Source organism: Solanum verrucosum, unplaced genomic scaffold, assembly GCF_900185275.1.
Source record: "Solanum verrucosum unplaced genomic scaffold, falcon-dt-bn FXZP01000060.1, whole genome shotgun sequence".
Classification (NCBI taxonomy): domain Eukaryota; kingdom Viridiplantae; phylum Streptophyta; class Magnoliopsida; order Solanales; family Solanaceae; genus Solanum; species Solanum verrucosum.
The window spans coordinates 79,838-104,266 of NW_026020129.1; the positions used below are offsets into that span (position 1 = coordinate 79,838).

Genomic DNA, 24,429 nt, shown 5'->3' on the forward strand with positions numbered 1-24,429 from the left:
TATACTCAAAAGATATGTGTTTTCAAGTAGAAGGTTGTTTTCACAATTTGTTACTAATGTTTTAAGATACAATAAAATAGTAGAAATTATTATATATTTAACTAGTTATTTAATTCGGGTCATTTGAGTATCAAATTTATAATTGAGAGCAATATTCCTCTTTAGTAATGGACCTGCTCAGAGGGTTGGGTATCTAAATTAATTGAGTCGATCAATAATCAATATCAATAACTTAAAAATAAAAAATAAATTAGTTATGCACTTTTTTTATAAGCAAGAAGACTTGTCAAACTAGTGAACATGTCATTTGCCACTTTTGACTTGCCCACCACAGGAAAGAAATTAAAAAACTGAATTTTCTTCTTCCACGTGAGGAATAATTATACATTTATATTTAAGAATGACGTACATATGTTTTTGACCTATGGTATGATCGTTGGAAATTTGATTTCAAATTTGTGTGTGTTGTGATTTTACTAGCTAATTTTTGAAAGATCCTTTATTTTATGTATTCCATGTGAACCATAACTTCAGCAAAGAATTTTTGGATAGTTATGAATAACTAACAAATATGAAAGAAATCCATATGTGATACTTCAATTCATACATATTTAGAAAGAGACTCGACAGATATATACAATGTTTTTTACAATTCACATGTTATATATGTATTATTAATGGTGTACAATTGCATGATTTATTCGGAAAAGGGCATTTTTGACCCATTTTGTAACTATAGGGGCATTTCTGGACCAATGTATTGACGGTAAGGGCATTTTTGAGCCAAACTATAAAGGGATGGCATTTTTGTTCCTTTCACATAGTTTAAGGGCATTTTTGAACCAAAGTATTAACGCTAAGGGCATTTTTGAGCCAAACTATAAACGAAGGACATTTTTATTCCTTTCACATAGTTTAAGGGCATTTTTGACCCTTTTCCCTTTAAAGAAATCATCATTAACTTAATTCAGACATAAATTGTGCCTATTTTCAACATGTGTTTTCCAAGAGATAAATTATTACTATTTGTTAGAAAATATGTATGTAAAAAAACAGAAAACAGCAAAAAGTCAAAGTAAACAATAATGTGTGTCATCCATACTACGTGAGATGCTTAAACTTTGTCAATCTGCATCCTCCAACAGTAAATGCTTAACCTCTTCCTGATATTAATGAAGAAAATATTGGAAGTAATTAAGTATTTATACTCATACATTAAGAAAATCTTACACTAATTATAAATTATAACTCTATGACATATATATTTATTTTTATGATTTTTTCTTTTTAAAAAAACGAGTATGAGTATTTTCTTTGAAAATCTTTATTAACGCCTTTGATTAAAAAAGAGAATAAATATCTTTTGAAATGTGAATATTTTGAAGAGCAGCAACTTACAAAAATAACTATATTTATAGGGTTATTAAAGTTCAATAGCTATAAGTATGGTATTTATAAAAAAATGACTAAAATTTATGTCTTTTTCTAGCTATATTATTGTATATGTTTTTTATTTTTCTATTTATATACTGATACAGTTTTAATTACAATGAACTAAATAAGGAAACTGTATTAATGGTACAAATTCAAATTGATATCTTTATTTATAAAATTTAAAGTATTAATAAATCAAGGATACAAGTATTTGTAAAAACTTAATGTATTAATATATTAAAGAGCAACTTACATAAATGACTACATTTATAGGGTTATTGAAATTCAATAGCTATAAGTATGTTATTTACTAAAAATGACTCATTTGATATGACTATCTAGCTGTATTTGTGTATTTTTTTTTAAATTTTAATTATACAGTGATACAATTAGAATTATAGTGCATTAAATAAGGTAATTTATAGTGTCCTGAAATTCTAAATTTTCCATTATTACATTAACAACTAATGATTACATAGTCAATGTGTATACTCTTGGATTCCAATTAGTTTTTAAATTTCTTTGGATACATCATACACAAGTTTTCATTGTCGCTATTGTTCTTGTTCAAGAGTAAAGGTATTTCACATAAATTTCTTTAGTTAAATTGATTTATTATAATTGTGAATGGATTTTGTTTGTTTTGATTTCAAATACGCGAACTCCATGACAAGCATATTAATGTTTGCCATATTTTGTTGTTTTTCCTATTTTGAAACTCTTAAAGTGAAAATAAACACAAATTACCGAATAATATGACTAGAACTATTACGTATTTGACAAAATATTTTTATCTTAAATATATAATGTTATTCAGATTTTTCTAACTTCATCTAACAAAGTAACTTAATTTTTAAAAGTGAAACGAAATTATAAATAAATTAATAATTTTGTTGGCTTATATAATAAAATATTATAAGTTAAATAGAAGTAAAATAACTTACATGATTAACCTGCAAGCAATTTATTATTATTATTAGTCGATTATCTTATTAAGTAATTTGTTTTAATTTTTTATTTATCTATTTCAAAAAATAAACATGTTAATTTATTCTCTTTAAAAATATCGCGATGTATATAAATTAAACTAAAACATACCTCGATCACATTACATGGGGTGTCCAATCCAAAGCTTTTGTAAGGTACTCCATTTCTATCTACTAAAAACTTGTGGAATTCAGTAGTGATAGCTTCTCCTATTCCAAATTTTGACCTTAGATGTACAAATAGTGGATGTGCCCTTCTACCATTAATTCTTACCTGTCATTATTATTCATATTAATCAATTTTAAAAAATCAAAAGAAGAAAAAATAAAATAAATAATATAATATCTTACGCCCTTTATTTTAAATAATTTATCTCATTTTTAATTCTTTTTCAAGTTAAGAAATTAGACACATCATCAATCTATAAAGAGAGAAGTTTGATTTGATTTCTTCTTATTTGTGTCAATGATACAAATTGGTGATACTGAACTTTGTTAGGAACATTATAATTATAAGGAGCCTCAGTATTATTTTTCATGGTGTTTGGATATGATTTGAGATGGATTTAAGTTGAATGTATGTATATCCCCACTGATTCTCATATATATATCCTCATGTTCATGTATATGACACTACATATCCAAAGGCATATCCAGGATTTTGAGATGATGGGTGCACTGTTATAAAAATGTTGGTCTATGATATAAATTTGATCGGTTCGACATTTAAGTTTTTACTATTGAAAACTGTTAAAATTTTAAAATTATAGGTCTAAAATTAATTCTTATATATATATATATATATATATATATATATATATACATACATACACACACACCAATTACCACTTAGAGAAGTGTTATCTATCTTTAGAAAGAAAAATAAAACAAGCTAAATATAAAATTCAAATTTCTAACCTCGCTGAGAGAGGTGCACTCAGTCATAATCGCATTATGTGATACTTCAAGTGTGGGTTCACATATCTATATTTCAATATTTTTTAAAAATATAACACTACTATTTATGATCTGGGGAGGGGACCATGGGTTCATGTGAACCCGGTGACCCCCCTTAGATACGCCTCTGTTAACATATCTGTCTTTTGTATATCTGTGTATCTCAATGAAAAACTATGTGTAATATACACTAATATACAATGTGATATACACATGTAGTATAGACGTTTTCTACGTTCTTTGTTACTTTTTTATTTGAAACAAATCTGGATAACTTTTAATTTTCCTCAACTAACCGTGTTCAAGTGTTTCTAATTAGTTGCAATAACATCGAACACAGAGAAGAAAAAGAAAGTTAAAATTTGTTTTTTTATTTTTCTCTTTCTTGATCTTTTTATTTTGACCTTCAGTGATCTGAGACGAAAATGGCTATACTAATTTTTATAAAAGAAATATATTTCTAGTATAAATTTAGGAGAAAAATTAAAAAGAAATACAATATTGAGTTTCCTATTAAATCGTTGGTTATAATTGGAGATGGGCAGACGACTATACAATGCTAAATTCTTTGGGTTCAATTGTTAAACCTAATCTTTAGGCGGGGTTATGGGTGGGGGGTGGGGGAGGTGGGATATACCAATAAATAATAATACTTTAGATTAAATATGGCTATTAATATCCCAATCTGAAAGCTTAAGCTTTTTGAGAAAATATATTTTTATTATTTAATTATATTCTTAACACACTCACTTACATGAGGGTCTGATTATTTTTTTCATGGGCAAGCACTTGGAATTTCTTTTTGATTTAGATGACGGTGAGATTCAATCTCAGGACCTCTACCTTCTCTAGTATCATGTTGAAAAGAAGTGTGTGACCAAGAGTACATTTTATTAATTAATTATATTCTCAACACGCAAGGGTTGATCAAATAAAACTTTGTTTTGGTATTAGAGCATTTCCGAGCCATATTACTTGATATCTTTCTATCATCGATTAAAATTTTAGAGTTCGAATTATTAAGGGTGTGTTTGGTATGAAGGAAGATGTTTTCCATGGAAAAAGTTTTCCTAGAAAATGTTTTCCTGGAAAACAAGTTGATTTTTGACTTGTTTTCTCATGTTTGGTTGGTGAGTAGAAAATATTTTCCGGAAAAGATTTTTAGTGTTTGATTTATGAATGAAAAATATTTTTGAGAAATATCTTTTATTTTAACTAGAGTAGAAAATAATTTTTGAAATTGAAAATATTTTTTAAAAACAAACTTAATTTTTTTTTGGGGGGTGGGGGCTGGTAGGGGGTGGGTGGGGTGGGGGGTTGAGGGTTGGGGTGAAAAAATAAAATTTTGAAGTTGAAAGTATTTTTTAAAAACGAATTTAATTTTTTTTTTTGGGGTGGGGAGGTGCTGGTAGTGGGGTGGGTGGGGTGCCGGGGGTGGGTAGGGGTGAAAAAAATTAAATTTTGAAATTGAAAATATTTTTGAAAAACAAATTTTAAATGTTTTTTTTTTTTGGGGGGTGGTAGGGGGTGCGTGGGTGGGGGGTCAAGGGTAGGGGTGAAAAAATGAAATTTTGAAATTGAAAATATTTTTTAAAAACAAACTTAAAATTAATTTTTTTTGGGGGTGGGGGGTGGGTGCGTGAGGGTTCGAGGGTAGGGGTGAAAAAATGAAATTTTGAAATTGAAAATATTTAAAAAAAAACAAACTTAAAATTTTTTTTGGGGGAGGGGGTTGGTAGGGGTGGGCGGGTGAAAGGGCTGGGTAGGAGGTGGGGGGGGGGGGGTCAAGGGTAGGGTGAAAAAAATGAAATTTTGAAGTTGAAAATATTTTTTAAAAACAAAGTTAATTTGTTTTTTGGGGGCGGGGGTGGGGTGTGTCGAGGGTATGGTGAAAAAATGAAATTTTGAAGTTGAAAATATTTTTTAAAATAACAAACATAATTTTTTTTGGGGGGACGGGGTGGGGTGGGTGGGGGGGCTGGGTAGGAGGTGGGTGGGGGGTCGAGGGTATGGTGAAAAAATGAAATTTTGAAGTTGAAAATATTTTTTAAAAACAAACTTAATTTTTTTTTTGGGGGGTAGGGGTGGCAAGTAGGGGATATGTGGGTTTTGGGGGAGGGGGGGGTCGAGTTTAGGGGTGAAAAAATAAATTTTTGAAGTTGAAAATATTTTTTAAAAACAAACTCAATTTTTTTTTTGGGGGGTGGGGGGAGGGGGGCTGGCCGGGGAGGGGAGTGGGTGATCGATGATCGGGATGAAAAAATAAAAATTTGAAGTTGAAAATATTTTTTAAAAACAAACTTAAATTATTATTTTTTAAGGGGGTTGGGGGCTGATAGGGGGGCATATGGGGGTAGAGGGTAGTGGGTGGGGGGTAAAAAAATAAAAATTAGAAATTAGAAATATCTTTTAAAAATAATTTTTAATATTTTTTGCGAGGGGGTAGGGGTAGGGGTGAAGGTGGGGTAAAAAAATTGAATTTAAAAACAAGCTTGAAATTAGAAAGATGCTGCGTACAATAAAATTATAAAACCAACCTTATCGAATACTCGAAACCTAGCAGCTTTAATTTGTAGCTGTCCCCCTGATGGTGCTTTTTGTGCATTTTTAGATCCTGCCTTGTCTGTTTCTTTTTTATTATAGAGAAATGCAGCTATCTCAAACCCTAATTTTAGAATTAAAGTAAATTATGTTTAATAAAGAGGTTAAAACACATAAATATTGCTAATAAAATGTATAGAAATAGTGAGATTTAATTACTGTACTTAATTACCTTGAGATTTATAGTTGTCAAATAGATAATGAAGTAATTCATACTGCGACTCTGTCCATATGGAACTGAAAACAACACAGCCAAAATTTCAATTGTTAATAAAAGAGAAATGAATTTGAAAAATTATACATTTATCTTGAGAAGACATTTTATTAAATAAAAAAATATATTCTTAAAGAAAAATATAATTTAAAGCATAACTAAGAAAATTAAAGTGAAAGTCATGAAATGAATTATGATTAACTTCATAGAGAAGACAAGAGAAGATACCCTTGCTCAGGAATATTGACAATCAGAACAACTTTTTCTCTAAAGCAACTGAGTGAGAGACCTCTTCTCTTTTCCTATATATAAAAGAGATGAAGAATAATATTTAGTTATAAAGATATATAACATTTGGAAAAAATTCCCAAATCCTAATAGCGATATCGGTTCTAAATGACAATTGACCGTTAGAGTGGATAAAAGTCTGCATTGGTTGGGGAATGGACTGGTGGTCTCCTTATATGGATTTGTGCAATCCTCTCCTCATGACCTATCTTTTGTGGTTGAGTTAGGCCCAGGTCAAGGTCCATCACCATTTGGGCTCTCGGTCCACGCTCCAGTCGGATCTGGGTGTGAAGGGGGTGTTAGAGTGGGTAAAAGTCTCACATTGGTTTGGAGAATGGACTGACGATCTCCTTATATGGATTTGGACAATCCTCCCCTCATGAGCTAGTTTTTGTGGTTGAATTAGGCTCAAGTGTCATATCTTTACATTAACTAATGCTGGTAAGAGTTTTAACACTCTTTAATAATGTGTATATGTATTGTAGCTAAAAATTATTTTTGTTGTAGTGATCTCCAAATATTATTAACACAAAAAAGTAACAAGAAAACCATACCTTAGCTTGAAAATCATAGATGACATGTTCACCAAGTGGAGAGGTTTGGGCAGTGATAATATTGGAAGATGAAGATTTTGATACAAATGTTGAGAGATTTGGTGAAGGAAAAGTGAAATCACCATGTATAAATGATGATTTGGAGCTGGATTCAAGAGAAATCTTGTTTGAAAAATAAATACAATGAGCCTTAGAGGGTGAATAAGAGTACTTGTTGGAGTTTGTTATTAATTTGGAATGTGATAGACCACTCAAAGGTGGTGAAAGAACCATAGAGCTCATCATTCTTGATGTTTCTTTTTATTGGTTTTGCTCTTTGAGTTTAGACAAAGCCAATGATTTTTTTTTATTTATATATAGAATGATGACCACGTAATGTACAAGTGATTCCCTTACTCACGATCCTCAAAAAGTATGAATTCGGCCTAATTCAATAATTTTGATTTAAATTTTGTATATATACCTAACTAAACGTGTTATCGATAATAAAGTAGAAATTAAAGAGAGTACGATTTCTTTATACCATTTCAACGTAATAAGCAAAGAATTTTTATGATTTTTTAAAGATTGTGTTGGGAAGAATCATTTTTTATTTAATTCCCCTTTAAATGACAATACGTACTAGTAGTATAACTTCAGGCATAGAAGAACCAAATATTTTTTTATTCTTGCGTCCACCGACAGGTTCGTCTTTTTCATTTTTTCTTTTTTATTTCTAAATAATTATTAATTAACTGTAATTTGTGATACCATAAAACCAAAATGTGTTGCCAAAAAATGAATATATTATAATGAAAATAGTTCCCAACACAACAATACAGACAAAGAGCACACAAATGAGATGCAGGATAATGAGAAAAGGCAAGAAAGAATAGGATTAATGATTATAAAAGGGATGATAAAATTACTCAACAATGTAACAAACGCTAAAATGAACGTAGTGATTTTCTGGCCTACTTTTGGTTTTAAACTTATTTTAAGTTATTTTTAACCTTGTCAAACACTTTTTAACTTATTTTAAGTTATTTTTATATTTGTCAAACACTTCTAGAAGTCAAAAACTGACTTAACAGTAGGTTTGACCACCTTTTAAGTTAATCCAAACACCCTCTAATAAGCTTTAATTCATTTGTAAATGAGCAATTACACTATGATAAACACGAATAATAACAGTAACTTTAAAAGAAAAGGAGATGAGGGGACTAAGAGAGAATTGTGGATGAGAAGCACAGTTTTTGCCTAAGCATAATCACAATTCGCATAAACCTGTTTTGTTCTCTCAAGTTTCTATTTATCAATTCGAATTTCACACATTGCCACTTAATCCGGTGTTGGGCTTCTTTGCCAGCACTGATCTAGGCCCATTCATAACAATGTTTTCAAGCTAGCAGATCGATGATGCAAACGTTGGAACAATAATAATCCATCTTCATTTATAAAGATTTTCAAACAAACCTTTCGATCGAGTACTAGAATAAATATCTAAGCATCGCAACACTAAACTAATTAACCATCATTATTTACACGTCAATTTTTTTGAATAAAATTTTATGTATATATATGTAGTTGTAACTATAATTGTTGTTAATAGTTTTATGTATACAAACAAATAAGTAGTACAATACTAGTATATATTACAAATACCACTCTATTCAATATTATTCTTCTACACTTTAGCAAATTATTGCTTAATGTATTATCTTACGTAGGATAAAAGATGAAATAATTAGTACATACATAATTCTAATCAACTATCAAACGATTCGTTAAGTTTTAACATGATATATAAAATAAATAATATCAAGTCTAGTTCATCCGTATTTTATAAATAATAGGGAACACATACAATTTTACCTATGAGGCCGAACTCATACCTAATAATAATATATAATCAATAGAGCAGGTTCAGTCTCTAATAAATAATTTCAAGTCCAACACTGTTTTTTTTCCTCCATGGGCTTTTTCTTCATCTACTCAACGGTTATGTTTATGGCTTTGGTTTTAGAAATTAGAGATTATATATATATATATATACATATGGCCTAACTGAAAGCACCACAAGTCCACAACCTTTGAAAAAAAAAAGGTGTCGTATCATCCGTTATCCTAAGAAATGATAAAAATTGAAAAACTTAGGCCAAATTTATTTAAATATTGTAAGTTTGATCCGATTGCAAGGGAATGATTTGTGTAATATTATAAGTATGCTTTTTTTTTTTTTTGCAAAGCTCTTTGTGGATGAGAATGGATCCATATTGTATAGCTTATAGCTTTAACATAAGGTCCCAAAAAGGATTAAAAAAGAATAAACTTCTTTTCAAGAACTTATCTATTAGAAAAATTCAGATTTAAAAATTAATTAATAATAAAGAAATTCATACATTCTACTATATTATAAAAGAGAGTTTAGGCTCAAGTATAATTCTACTATATTATAAAAGAGAGTTTAGGCCCAAGTATAATATATAATATTCAAGATTGGAACTTTTCCCAATCTTGAATATTATATATTCTACTTGTGGGACTTTTAAAAGGAAGTTTATACCCAACTATAATATATAATATTCAAGATTGGCCCAATCTTGAATATTATATATTATATTTATTATATAGTACAACTTGGGCATAAACTCCCTTTTAAAATAATATATATATATATTCTATTTTTTCTACTATATAATAAAAGGGAGTTAAGGCCCAAATATAATATATAACATTCAAGATTGGGACTTTTCCCAATCTTGAATATTATATATTCTACTTGTGGGACTTTTAAAAGGAAGTTTATACCCAACTATAATATATAATATTCAAGATTGGGACTTTCTTGAATATTATATATTATATTTATTATATAGTACAACTTGGGCATAAACTCCCTTTTAAAATAATATAGAATATATATATATATATATATTCTATTTTTTTTCTACTATATAATAAAAGGGAGTTAAGGCCCAAATATAATATATAATATTCAAGATTGAGACTTTCTTGAATATTATATAGGCATAAACTCCCTTTTAAAATAATATATATATATATATATATGTCACAAATGGAAAAGTCTCAATCAAGGAAGCAACATATATCATTTACAAATGACTTAAAAAGCATTAAAAATTACAATAATTACCAATTTAAAATATTTAAAAGCTATATAATAAAATAGGTTGACTCTCAAAATTCTACCAGGCTCACATATATTGAGACAGAAAAATAACACATATCAGTTTAAAATTACTAAAAAAGTATTATAAATAATAATAATTAACAACTTAAAATATCTGAAAGACATTTTAAAAGGGTTAATTTTGTAATGTTATCCATATCACATAAATTAGGACAAAGTGACCAGTAATGTACGTTATTTGAAAGTTACATAAAAATATTATAAATCACAATAATTAATAACTTAAAACATTTTTAAAAATATGAAAATTTGGATGACTCTCCAAATTTCATTTGTGTCACATAAATTGAGACAACAAAAATAACATATATTGGGTCCATTTTTATTTATTTGTCTTATTTTTTTTTTGTTTTTTTTTATATTTAAAAATTGCGTAAAAATACTATAAATCATGATAATTGACAACATAAAATATGTTTTGAAAAAAATACAAAAAATTCCACTGACTCTTGAAGTGAATCTATCGTAAAAATACTATAAATCATGATAATTGACAACATAAAATATTTCAAAAATGTTGTATGTGGGTAGTCTTATTATGCCTTAAATAGCGTAAAAGAAAGTACATGTTTGTGATAAAAAAACTTATTTCTTTATCTACGCAAACAATCACTTCAAAAACTCGATTATTTGCCTCAAAACATACCATTTATATTATTGAGCCATGCATAGCACGGGCAACATTATCTAGTTTTAGTTATAAAATGAGCCCAATGATCATTACTTCTTCTAGTATTTGAAGGATCATTTGATAGGTTAAATAAATTTATTTCATATTTAATTTGAAATGATATAAAATAATTTTATCAGATATTCTTATTTATCCAATCACACGTACCAAACCACCCACGATAACATAAAAACTAGGTGTGCATACCTAGGAGCATTTGTACATTTTCAAAAGATGTTTTGGTCTTCTAATTGAAAGCCCTACTGCCAGATAACACTAGAAGATGTCTTTTGTTTTGTCGTCATCTTTTGCTGTCAATAAACATCATTCATGTTTGGAAATTTTTTTTTATCAATTAATTAGAAACCCAAACAAATGTCAATTTAGGGTTATATCTAAGTGCAACAACAATTTAACGGCCTTGATCATGCCACGCGTTGGGATGCACAGTAACACCCGTGCTCTCCCCCACAGGAGAATACAATGATAGTCGGTCTTTCTCCGGTCTTCTCTCCTACACAAGAAAACGCCTCCTGTATGCCCTCCCTCTCTATCACAACTCTCTGTTTCCATTGGTATCTGACCCCAATTTTTTTTTAAAAATTCTGTTAGGAATTTTAGATCAACCCATTAATTTAAATTCTTACAGTGATATTTGTATATTTTTTAATTTTTTTTTAATTTTTTTTTTTCTGCTTTAAGTTTGATTGTTTCTGCACAGATCAAAGAAAGATTTGTGTTTTAATCCTTTTCTTGTTTTGGGTGTTTACCAAAATTTGATTTTGACGCTTAATCAAGATTCAAGATTAGTATGTACTCAAGCAACGATTTGTATACAAATCCAAAGCCCTGCAAGCATCTTGCAGAGTACAAGGTGAAAAATGGTATGTGTGGGTACAATTTGATTCAAGATTGTTTTAGGACAACTCCATATGGTAGGACAACATTGGAGATGTCGAAATTGGAGATACCTAGATGTAGTGTTTGTAGTGGTTGTCAGGGCAGATTATACATGTGTTTGATCTGCTCATCAGTGTTTTGTTGTTTGTCACCTGAATCAAACCATGCTCTTTTGCATAGCCAGTCTCAAGATGGACATGAGATTTTAGTAAATATGGAAAGGGCTGAGCTTTATTGCTCTGTGTGTTGTGATCAGGTGTATGATCCTGATTTTGATAAGGCTGTGATGTGTAAACTCATCAAGGGGTTTTCAAGAAGTGAAAATGGGGTTGAGGAGAGTGAGATGAGATTGAGTAAGAGGAGAAGGTTGAGTTTTGGGATGGATTTAGATTCAAAGAATATGAAGAGATTGTTTATTCGGAAATCGAAATCGTGTTTTCCCTTGGGATTAAGGGGTTTGAACAATTTGGGGAATACTTGTTTCATGAATTCTGTGTTGCAAGTGTTGCTTCACGCTCCCCCTTTGAGAAATTACTTCCTTAGTGATAGACATAACCGAGAAATTTGCAGAAAGATGTCCACGGATCGATTGTGTTTGCCTTGTGACATTGATCTAATATTCTCAGCTGTATTTTCTGGTGATCGGACCCCTTATAGTCCAACTCAGTTTCTTTACAGGTCTGTGACAGTTAGTAGTCTTTGTGATTGAACTCGAATGGCTTTCTATCTGTCCTCGCCATTTACATTATTGATACTAGATACTTGATTATAACAGGATCTATAAAAATGTAAAAGATAACAATCCCCACAAATTGAAAAACCTTACATTTAGTTAAAATTAGAGTTGTCTCATCAATTATAGTATAATTGTGAAACCATATGTTCATACTCTTCATAGAGTTAAATAAGTCTATTGAGATTTTCTCTAAGTTGCTATATCCAGTAAGATATCAATCATTTGTCAGCTTAGATTGGATGCTTATACGTGGAAATAACATTGGTTGGAGTTGACAGTTGAAGACCTATGTAGTGTAGTGGTTCTTTTTGATTGAATTGTTGTTTATGTTTGCAGTTGGTGGCAGCATTCAGAAAATCATGCTACCTACGAGCAGCAGGATGCTCATGAGTTCTTCATTTCAATGCTAGACAAGATCCATGACAAAGAGGGGAAAGCAAGTTTGGCAATCAAAGGTATATTTTGATGAGAATGGCTCTTATACTACTTGTATAGGTAGGACATCTTCTGGGGTCTGTTACTTAGATAATGGCTCATCTCTTTGTGTCTGAAATACAACACAGTGAGTAGATATAGTGCAGACTTGTTTATGTAGATGCTCGATTTCCGATTTCAAAATTTCGGCCTGTACTTTCATTTGGGATCAATTTCCTTGATAAGAGAAAGGGTGATTCATGTATTAAGACCTTGATAACTCGAGAGTTTTGTGGCTTCCTCTTCTTTGTTGTCTCTTACAAAGAAACATTTCTTAAACAGATAATAGAGATTGCCAGTGTATTGCTCATAGGGCTTTCTACGGGCTCTTGAGATCTGATGTCACATGTGCATCATGCGGTTTCACTTCAACAACTCATGATCCTTGTATGGACGTTTCTCTTGACTTGAGTGCGTGCAACTCCAGCAGAAAGGATTTTGCTAGTAAGTCCAGTAAGCCAAATGAATCTCTTGTAGGTTGCTTGGACCTCTTTACAAGACCAGAAAAATTGGGGTCCGATCAGAAATTGTACTGTGAAAATTGTCATGAAAAGCAAGACGCTTTGAAACAAATGTCCATCAAAAAGCTCCCTCTTGTGCTCTGCTTTCATATAAAACGATTTGAACATTCTCCCACCAGAAAAATGTCCAGAAAGATCGATTGCCACATGCAATTTCCTTTGTCTTTGGACATGAAACCATATTTATCATCTTCAATTGTAAGAAAAAGATACGGGAACAGAATCTTTTCGTTTGACAGTGATGAATCAGATGTTTCTACAGAATTTGAAATTTTTGCAGTGGTCACACATTCAGGAATGTTAGAATCTGGTCACTATGTGACGTATTTGCATTTGAGAAACCAATGGTACAAATGTGACGATGCCTGGATAACTGAAGTTGACGAAGAAGCTGTTAGGGCCTCACAGTGCTATCTGATATACTATGTACAAAAGATGCTCTACCACAAGAGTTGTGAAGATTTTAGCTGTCAGCCAATGTCACTGCGAGCAGACACCTTTGTTCCGATAACTGGTTGCTGCTAGAACTTCAATGTTTGTGCGCTGGACTTGAATATGTCTTCTGCATATTCTGTCCAGCCAGGTAGTTGTATCGGGGGCCATGAAGTATGATGGTAAGTCTAGGGGACTCTCCACCAGCCAAGGCATTCCCATGAGGGATGATACTGGAAATTATATGATAATATGACTCAAAATTTGGATTTCGAGATAGAAAGTTGTTAACTTGTGAGGAGTTCTTATAAAGATGGAACCAACATTAGTTTTCCTTTTAAGGCCTTTAGCAGGAGCCTTATGAATGTACAGTAACTTGACATTAACAATGTCAGGGGCATCTTTTGTTTGGTCCCTTTCTCATCTTTTCAAGATTCTTATAATGTTCATTATTGACTTCTTATGATCTCATTTCCTGTTGTTTGTTTGAGATTTGTGTTATAACTTATAACATGTAACTTGATTTTTGGTAAATGTCAAAGACTTATTATGGTAGCGAAAGTTATCAATCTGTTTTTCCTATGCACTAGAGGAGATGTCCTTATTCATAAATCGGTTACTGGTATTAAACTAATATGAAGAAATGTAACGATTATTAAGAAAGCAACCCCAAAGATCTGCGCGATTAATTGGATTATAGAATATTAGAAGCATGAAATGGTTTTCGAGTGAGCTCATAAGAATTTATAGAGTTGTGTGTTTGTCGGGAGGGAGAGGACATTAAAAAATGTTGCTTAATTGATAAATAGCTATATCCATAGTGTAATATGGAATGGAATCTCCATTTAAATATTAATTTTGTCATTGGATATGTTTTCAAAACGTGTGAACATAACTTTTTTCTTTTTTTCGAAAGTGGAAGAATGTCCAAAATACTATAAAAAATATATGTATATTTCTACTTATTCAATTTAAAAAATATAATTTACTATTTTATATCTATTTTCTTATCATTAAAAACTGTTTATTTTCAATTCTTAGATTACATATAATAATTATGGGTAGTATAAAAAATAATCATTTTATTATTATTTGTTGAGTATACCGAGTCAAACATGAACGAGTAAAGATGAACAAAAATATTACTTTATAAAAATAATTAAATTCTATCTTATTGCTTTAGTATATTGAGACAAGTAAACGACATCATTTAGGCTTAAGCCTTGATTAGCATATAATTTACTAATTTTATAGAATATTTAATTTTACAAGAGACCATGAATTCACATAATCAAAATTAGCATATAAATTCGTCGCTTCTGTTACTCTATCTAAAGAGAAATTTTCAGGATATTACATTTCTCACCAATCACTCTCTCAATTGTCAACTTTTCAGGTTATATATAAGATTTGTAGGAAAAAAACCCCACAAAAGAGAGAAACAATTTCCAAGCACTGATTTTAAAATATTGTTTCTCCCAAATTTCAAGAATGATACAGCCTTCCTCTGTGACTCAAGAATCCGCCAACCCCTTTGACTTTGTATCCAAGTTTGGCTTCGCGTTTGACATTAAAGTATATCATATATGTTGAGATTAAGGGAGAATTACTTCTATTTGAAAAAATAAGTTTTGTTTTTCAATTAAAGAGTTATTTGTGCTCACTCGTATTTCTAGAATTGTCTATAATAATTACTTGTGTTTCTTTTAGAATAAAAATATCATTCAACTACTTCTATTTTTCTCAAAAAAATATTAAACACGTCTTGGATTTTCTTCTCTCTCAACGGGCATTTTATGTAATAAAAGTAATTTTAATATGCAATTGATGGAAATTAACTCCAAGAATAAAATATAAATGATGGAGAAACATAGAATTTCATTTTTGAAAATTATTCTAAGAAAAATAAAATCTCAAAATCTTTAAAAAATTTGTGAAGTGTAGATTTGAACATAAGACAAATTAACATAGTAATATATTATTCCATCTATTTCAAGTTTGAAAAAATTCTTGAAAAATGTCTTGTGAAATTCATTCACAAAAGTTTGAAGTGTATTAATTCAAACCCTTGTCCGCTCCTAACGTCTATTTCAAGCAACTTCTTCTTCTTCTTCTTCTTCTTGATAAGGGTTTAAAGTTTTGATCGTTTCGAGTGCGGTGGTGAAGAGACAAGCAATGGCTGCGATTCATCAGAGAATTGAATGCTGGAGCGGCCAAGAAACGATGGGAACTATCTAATATCTCGAATCATATAACTGTCTCTGCTTGTATACTCGATTTCTCATTCCTCCAAACTTGTGAGTGTTTATCTGTTTTTGGTCTTTGTTTATTATGTGTACTTATTTTTTTACTGTAGGAAAATAATTGGAGTATTGAATTTTATCTTCGTGTATTTTTTTTATTACTGGTTTGATGAATTACTTTTTGTATGTGTTAGTTATGGAGTTTCTTGTATAAATTTGTGTATGAAAGGTAAATGTAGGTCGGTTTTGTGATTTTTTTTGGGGGGATTTTCTTCTTGGATTAAATAAGTAAAATGATTGAAGATACTGAGTAAAAATAAAATTTGAGAAAATCAAGTGAAGTGATTTGAGGGTTTTTCATAAAGGGGATTTCTGGGATATTTTTTTGGGTCCGGATTGTGATATTTGGAAGTTGAATTCTCTCTGTTTTGTCTATTTAGAAAACATCTAATAAGTCGATATAAATTGAGAAGCACAAAAATTGAACAATGTGATCAGTTCTTGATCTTTTTAATTTGTTTGGGAAGGGATGTGGATGCAGAAAAAACCCCAAGTATATAGCGAACGGAAAGAAAGAGGGTCTGGATATCTTGAGTTGATGTAACTGAGTGACTACTAAAGTAGAGGAAAGAAACTTGAGTAGTTGCAACGGACTAGGAAATGATATAAAGATGGTCCATTCCATCATCTAGGTCTGGTTGCAATTAGAGTATAGCCACTTGACTAGCTAATCGACTAAGCCAGCTTCTAGCCGACCAATTAACTTAATTAAGCTCAGAAACTATTTTTTACATTCACACCACAGCTATATGCCTTATCACATTGCTCACCGCCCTTATTCCGCTCTCGTTTCTTCCACACCATGCTTAGTAATCCTCAAGATGGTCAATTGCTCCTTTCTGTGAATGTATCGTCTACTAGTAACACAAACATTGACCTTCTTCCTTATGAAATGACAGGCAAAACCTATAGAAAGCATCTAGAATATGAATAAAGTTGCATTAAATCTTGACTTCAAATGAACTCATTTGGATCTTTTGTTAAATCCACCTTTTTCATTTGCTGCTAAGGTTAAGATAATCTTTATCATCTCAATTACTCGATACATATTGAACAACACTCGAGAAAACGTTTCTGGAGTTGAGCCTTCCTCTCTGCACATTAGCTAATCAAATGATAGTGGAGACAAAATGAAATTAAACCGCAACGAGAGCAAACTAATTAGCTCCCAGGCTGTTCAGAGTCCTTATTTTTGCAATATTGAAGATCACTGTCTTAAATTTGTGTTGCTCAAACTTTTCCAGAATCTGCCCTTCTTTTTTCTCTACATTGATATTTTCTTTTACTCTATATGTTTTTAGATTAACACGTAATTTCTGGAGATATGAAACATGGCTCTTTCAATAGTATGGACAACACCATTAGTTGCGACATTGGGCATGTCATTGACCAAACCCCTTGCTATGATCGCTGACATGCTAGTTCATGGACGTCGTTACTCTGCAGAGTACATTCTTGGATGCATTCAGGTTTTTCTTCAATAAAGCTTTTACTTTTCTACATGCTTGGAGTATGTTTTAGGAACTGAGAAAAATTAACATGTTACAAACTCAAGGTCATTAACACCATTCTCTTCTGCTTCTGTTTCAAGGTTTTCGCTGGATTTGTTATAGCTAACCTATCTGACAAATTTTCATGCCGTAGAAGGTTAGCAGTTTTTAGTCCAAAGTGTATAAATGTAGAAAAACAAAGTTTTCTTCCCTATGAAAATACTATGGTCAAATTGTAATAACAACATTTCAATTTTCAAAATGTATATGGTTTGTTATTTTTTTTAAATGTCCGGAACCCTTATTACTTCTTTATTCTATTGGGGAATTTTTTCTCTTGGTCGGCTAACTCCATAAAGGGCTTGTGGGTGGGGGTAGATCCTTTAACGCCAATGTCAATGAAGCAAATGTGTCTGTTTATGGTATGGAATAGGGAGAGCCGAAAATGGAAGAGATGTTTGTTTAAGGTCGGCTTTGACGAAAGCAAAAAAGGAAGCAAGTTTAGCGAACAGAGTGATGGATGTTGGTGCAAGTTAAACATCAACTCAAGAAAGCGATTGGCGAATGAGGATAGGCCCGGAAAAGGCATTTCCCCTTAGACGAATAATATGACCACTAGCCCTCAAACCCATTCCTTGAGACAAGACTTCTACCGCTCTTAGTTCTTGGATCGATCAAGTTTTGAATGACTTTGTAGTAAGATCGTTCCTGTATTCCGGATGTGAAGTCTCCTTCGAACCTTTAGACAAAGGTGCTATTGAGATATTGACCCTTATGGTATCTCATACACATTTCAACGACTGGCCGAGCAAATAAGTCTACTTAAAAGTGGATTTGCTTTGCGAAAGTACGTTATCATCTGTGGTCGCCTGTTGATAGATCTAAAGCTTATGTTGTTCAGGCTATCGACCTTTTATCTACATCTTCCTTCGTAAAGTGACATTTTTTATAAGAAAAGACTTTCTCAGTGGAACAAAAAAAAAAGAAAATTGAGTGACTTTTTAAAATAATTATTATTAATTGAAGCATATATCTACTACTTAACAAATTACTACTAGCAATCTATTGGATCAACATTGTTTGAATTATTACTTTTTCAAAGTAGAGAGAATCTATGGATTTTCATTTTTTTTATTGGCAAAAACAATGTTAATAGTTTCTTGGAAAAATTACTGAAATACACGTCTTATGTTTCCCTTATTTCTAATATCCCCTTCTATTTCTAAAAACCTCTAAAATCCCTTATTTCTTTAATGTATCCGAGCTACATATTAATGTATCCGAGCTAATTTTTAATGTATTTGAGCTACATATTATGTATCCGAGCTAGTTTTTAATGTATCCGAGCTAGTTTTTAATGTATCCGAACTACATATTATGTATCCGGTTTATGTTATAATACATCCAAGATACTCTTTAATGTATCCGAGCTACATATTATGTATCCGGTTTGTGTTACATTTTTAAGGGATTAATGTAATTGCAAACTAAAGAGGGATATATTGTAATTTCATATTAAAACTATGTGATTCCTGAAATTTACCCTAGGTTCTTTAGCATCTTAACAATGTATAAATATTTGAATTATTACTTTTGGACCATCTAAAGAGCAAGGACCAACAAAAATGACAAAACCTTGCTGACCATTCCTTGAAGTATCAATTCAAATCATATGACAAAATGTTGTACTATATATACAATATTATCCCGTCTCAATTTATGTGGTATCGTTTAATTTAACATAATTTTTTATTCAAAAAAAAGAACAGTTTTGAAATTTATGGTCTAAAACAAATCTTAGATATTTTTCTGACTATGAATCATTTCATTGAGGTTAATAATTAAATTATTTTTAGTCGGTATAAAATATGACATTAAAGTATATCATATATGTTGAGACTTAGGAGAATTACTTCTATTTGAGAAAATAAGTTTTGTTTTTCAATTAAAGAGTTATTTGTATGGATGCTCACTCGTATTTTGAGAATTGTCTATAAAAATCACTTGTGTTTCTTTTAGAATAGAAGTATCATTCAACTACTTCTATTTTTTTGAAAAAAATATTAAACATGTTAAATACTTTCTTCTTTCTCAACTGGCATTTTATGAAACAAAAGCAATTTTAATATGCAATTGATAGAAATTAACTCCAAGAATAAAAAATATAGATGATAGAGAAACATACCATTTCATTTTTGAAAATTATTCTAAGAGAAATAAAATCTAAAAAGAATGTAAATCAACTATTTATAAAAAAAATTGTGAAGGGTAGATTTGAGCATAGGACAAATTAACATAGTAATATATTATTCCATCTATTTCAAGTTTGAAAAAAAGTCTTTGAAAAACGTCCTGTGAAATTCATTCACAAAAGTTTCAAACCCTTGTCCGCTCCTAACGTATATATTACTTCACATTTGAAAAAAGTTATTGGAATTGGTTAATTTGTGGGATGAGTTTGATGCACTGGTTTCTCCACCTTCATGCAAATGTGATAAATCTAGAACTTATGTTGATCACCTAGCTTGTTTGAGGCTATTTGCTTTTTTGATGGGATTGAATGAAGTGTATGGTCATGCACAAAGTCAAATCCTGATGATGAACCATCCACCTACTGTTGGAAAGGCATATGTTATGTTGATGGCAGATGAAGGCCAACGTATGACTGCAAGTTCACATGTAGTGGGGGTATTTTAGATCCAAATCCAACTGCTCTGTATGCAGGGAAAGGAATTCTAGATCCAACTGCATTATATGCAGGAAAGGGAAATTCTCAGAGAAAAATTCAGGATAAAAAGAAGAATTGGGATCAAATATGTGATCACTGTAAATTGCAAGGTCATATCAAGGAGAATTGTTTCAGGTTAATTTGATACCCTGTTGACTGGAAGTTCAAGTAGAAGTCAAGACCACCAGCAAATCAAGTTCAGAATAATAAGCAACATGACATGGCAAATCATGCAAATGCTACCAGATATGATGATTCTGATGATGCATTTGGCCCTTTGCTCCAAGAGAAGAACATGTATCACAAGTATAAGCACATGATGGACAAGAAGGAAGCAGGATCAAGCTCCAAAGGTGCAATGGATATGACAAACATAAAAGGTATAATTTCAAAACCCAAAGCATTATCAGTGACAACTAGAGAAACAGAGAAGGGAGATAGATGGATACTGGATTTAGGTGCTACATGCCATATGACATCTAAGCTCAATAAATTGACATATGCATCTAGTTGTCTAGGCAGGAGGGTGCATTTACCTAATGGTGAATCTACTCCAATGTCTTATGTTGGTAAATGTGACACTATTGATGGCAATGTGTTGAATAATGTTTTGGAGGTACCTGCATTCAAGCATTGATCTTATTTCAGTATCACAGATTATAAGACAATTGAAATGCTCAGTTAATTTCTTCCCTGAGTTTTTTGTTCTTCAGGACCTCTCCAATGGGAAAGTGGAGGGGATTGGTAAGGAGATTGATGGACTCTACTACTTCCCTATTCAGAACCCATGTAGAAAAGGAAGGAATGATGAGATGGTGTCCCTCACACAACACTCAGATGCACACAAGCTCCTTTGGCATTACAGGCAATGACAACCTTCAATAAAGGTCTTGAAATATGTAACTCTAGGAAAAGAGAATATAGACATTACTGCATGTAATAAATGTTCAATATGTCCCCTTGCAAAGCAAACCAGATTGCCTTTCCACTCAAGTGTGTCTAGAGTTGTTGAGGTTTTTGACTTGCTTCACTTAGATGTTTGGGGACCATATAGGACTGCTACTCATATTGGTTGTAGATTTTTCCTGACAATTGTTGATGATAATTCAAGAATAGCCTAGTTGTATCTGTTGAGAATGAAGAGTGATGTCTTCCAAGTTCTAAAGTCTTTTTTCGCTTTAGTTCAAACTCAGTTTAACAAGCATGTCAAAAGGATAAGATCAGATAATGGCACAGAGTTCTTTAATAATGAATGTAATACTTTGTTTAAGTCTCTTGGTATTATTCATGAAAGTAGTTGTCCACACACTCCACAACAAAATGGAGTGGTGGAGAGAAAGCACAGGCACATACTTGAGGTAGCAAGGGCACTAAGATTTCAACGTGCTATTCCCATCAGATTTTGGGGAGAGTGTGTATTAGCTGTTGTTTATCTGATTAACAGATTACCTACTGAAGTTTTGAAGGGGCAAACTCCTTATGAAAAATTCAATGGCTATAAGGCAAATATTGATCATCTCTGGACAATAGGATGTATATGCTATGCAACTAGAATGGTTAAGCCTGATAAGTTCACTCCTAGAGCTGAAGCATGTGTTATGATGGGATACTCAGCAACTCAAAAAGGTTATATTTTGTACAGTCTGTCTCAGCAGAAGCCCTTGGTGAATAGAGATGTTGTTTTCAAGGAGGATGTATTTCCCTTTTATAAGATGACCAACACACAGCCACCAGTATTCTCAACAAGTAATTGTCCTTCCATGATTGATGATGAACTTGATAAGACACTTATGCCCATAGAAAACAACTTGGTAGATATAAATGTTGAATCTTCTGAGCATGATAACTCTTATGTGGAAAATATTACCAATGATCAACCAGGTATAGCTGAAGAAAATACAGAGAATGAGGTTCATGTAGATGTTGATGAAAGAGCCCAGGCAGGAGGAAGTAGACAGTCTTCTAGGGTTTCTCATCCCCCCATTTGGATGAAAAACTATGTTACTCAGGGGTCTAAGTCATCTCACCCTTACTTTTAGAGCAACTATGTGTCTTATGATGGTGTCTCTCATCAATATAAGGTTTATTTGTCTCAGTTTTCCATAGAGACTGAACCTAGGAACTATAAAGAAGCAGCAAAACACATAAGGTGGATACATACCATGCAATAAGAGATTCAAGCATTAAAAGAAAATGGTACTTGGGAGGTAGTTCAATTGCCAACAGGAAAGGCTACTATAGGATGCAAATGGGTGTTTAAAATCAAGTATAAGGCTAATGGTGAGATTGATAGATTCAAAGCAAGATTAGTAGCTAAAGGTTATAGTCAGACTGGGGGGATTGACTATCAAGAAACTTTTTCACCTGTAGTGAAAATGATGACTGTTAGGGCAATCATAGCCTTAGCTGCAGCTGAGAACTGGAAGATTTTTCAGATGGATGTATTTAATGCTTTTCTACAAGGTGATTTGTCTGAGGAGGTATATATGGAACTGCCTAAGGGATTTTGTGGTCAAGGGAAAAATAAACATCTTGTATGTAAACTTGTTAAGTCAATCTATGGACTTAAACAAGCATCAAGATAATGGAATGCCAAGTTGACAGAGGCTTTCTTTGATTCAGGCTATACACAGAGTCACCTAGATTATTCTTTGTTTACTAAAAGGATTGGATCTAGCTTGGTAATAATCTTGGTATATGTTGATGATCTATTGAATACAGGAAATGACATTGAGTTAATAGAAGAAACCAAGTGTGTACTGCACAGTTATTTTAAAATTAAAGATCTAGGAGAGCTTAAATATTTTTTAGGAATTGAGTTCCTTAGATCCAGCAAAGGTTTTGTGATAAACCAAAGGAAATATGCTTTGGAGTTGATAACTGAAGCAGGGTTAGGAAATGTTAAACCAAGTTTGACACCACTAGAATGCAACATAAAGTTGGCCAATGTAGAGTTTGATCAAGATATCGAGACTATTGACATTTTATTTGAGGATGTTTCTAGATACCAAAGGCTTATAGGTAAGCTACTTTATCTTACCAACACAAGACCAGACATAGCCTTTGCAGTACAGACCTTAAGTCAGTTTATGCAATAACCAAAAATGTCACACTGGATTGCTGCTCTAAGGGTGATAAAATACATTAAACTGGAACCAGGGAAGGGACTGTTGATGAGCTCAGATCACAGACCTCACTTAACAGGCTACTGTGATGCAAATTGGGCTGCTTGTCCAAATACAAGAAGATCTGCTACTGGTTTTGTATTGAAGTTTGGTGATTCACTCATTTTCTAGAAATCCAGGAAGCAAAATACTGTCTCTAGGAGCTCTGCAGAGGCTGAGTACAGGAGTTTGGCTAGTTTGACAACTGAGGTAGTATGGGTTGCTGGCTTGTTCAGGGAACTGAATGTAAAGCTGATTGAACCATCTTCTATTTTTTGTGATAGCAAGGCAGCTATACAAATTGCTAAAAACCCAGTGTTTCATGAACGTACTAAACACATAGAGATTGACTGTCATTTCATTCGAGAGAAGATTCAGAAAGGACTCATCAAGACAACCTACAACAACACTAAAGACCAACAAGCTGATTTGCTTACTAAGGCTTTGGGAAGAACACAACATGAATTCTTACTAGATAAGCTTGGAGTATTGAACTTGTTCAGTACATCCAACTTGAGGAGGAGTATTGGAATTAGTTAATTTGATCAGTTGATTAATTCAATTAGTTAGTCAAGATAATTAGCTTTATTTTAAGTTGGTTAGAAAGTTTGTTAGGTTGTCAAATAGTTAGTTAAACTTGCCAGTGATCAGTTAGATTCAGAAGTTGTATATATATACATGTAATATAGTTGATGTATAGTCAATTGTGATGAATGAAAGTTTCAGTTTTCATCTAAATCTCTCTGTAAAAATCTACAAAAGTCTTGTGAAATTCAACGTATAT

At 31.7% G+C, this 24,429-nt stretch overlaps 2 protein-coding genes across 2 annotated transcripts; one reads left to right on the forward strand and one right to left on the reverse strand.

The window, feature by feature from the left end:
• Window positions 1-1,109: 1,109 nt before the first annotated feature.
• LOC125826118 (probable phospholipid hydroperoxide glutathione peroxidase) lies at window positions 1,110-7,330 on the reverse strand. The gene is made up of 6 exons (XM_049505421.1): window positions 7,035-7,330; window positions 6,421-6,494; window positions 6,151-6,215; window positions 5,915-6,042; window positions 2,533-2,694; window positions 1,110-1,163 (listed from the first exon to the last, which is right to left on the reverse strand). Exons 1-6 carry the CDS (start codon window positions 7,317-7,319, stop codon window positions 1,125-1,127), a joined length of 753 nt encoding a protein of 250 aa, XP_049361378.1. The 5' UTR covers window positions 7,320-7,330; the 3' UTR covers window positions 1,110-1,124.
• A 4,321-nt stretch (window positions 7,331-11,651) lies between these two features.
• Window positions 11,652-14,420, forward strand: LOC125826101 (ubiquitin C-terminal hydrolase 22-like). The gene is made up of 3 exons (XM_049505405.1): window positions 11,652-12,475; window positions 12,870-12,988; window positions 13,290-14,420. The coding sequence occupies exons 1-3, from the start codon at window positions 11,709-11,711 to the stop codon at window positions 14,051-14,053; spliced, it is 1,650 nt and encodes a 549-aa protein (XP_049361362.1). The 5' UTR covers window positions 11,652-11,708; the 3' UTR covers window positions 14,054-14,420.
• Window positions 14,421-24,429: the final 10,009 nt, after the last annotated feature.

Coding starts and splice junctions, on each gene's coding strand:
- LOC125826101 (XM_049505405.1), top strand. CDS start 11,709: ATGTACTCAAGCAACGATTTGTATACAAATCCAAAGCCCTGCAAGCAT. Junction 12,476..12,869: donor CCAACTCAGTTTCTTTACAG/GTCTGTGACAGT, acceptor TTATGTTTGCAG/TTGGTGGCAGCATTCAGAAA. Junction 12,989..13,289: donor AGCAAGTTTGGCAATCAAAG/GTATATTTTGAT, acceptor TTTCTTAAACAG/ATAATAGAGATTGCCAGTGT.
- LOC125826118 (XM_049505421.1), bottom strand. CDS start 7,319: ATGATGAGCTCTATGGTTCTTTCACCACCTTTGAGTGGTCTATCACAT. Junction 6,216..6,420: donor GTCAATATTCCTGAGCAAGG/GTATCTTCTCTT, acceptor TGTTGTTTTCAG/TTCCATATGGACAGAGTCGC. Junction 2,695..5,914: donor GGTTTCGAGTATTCGATAAG/GTTGGTTTTATA, acceptor TAATAATGACAG/GTAAGAATTAATGGTAGAAG.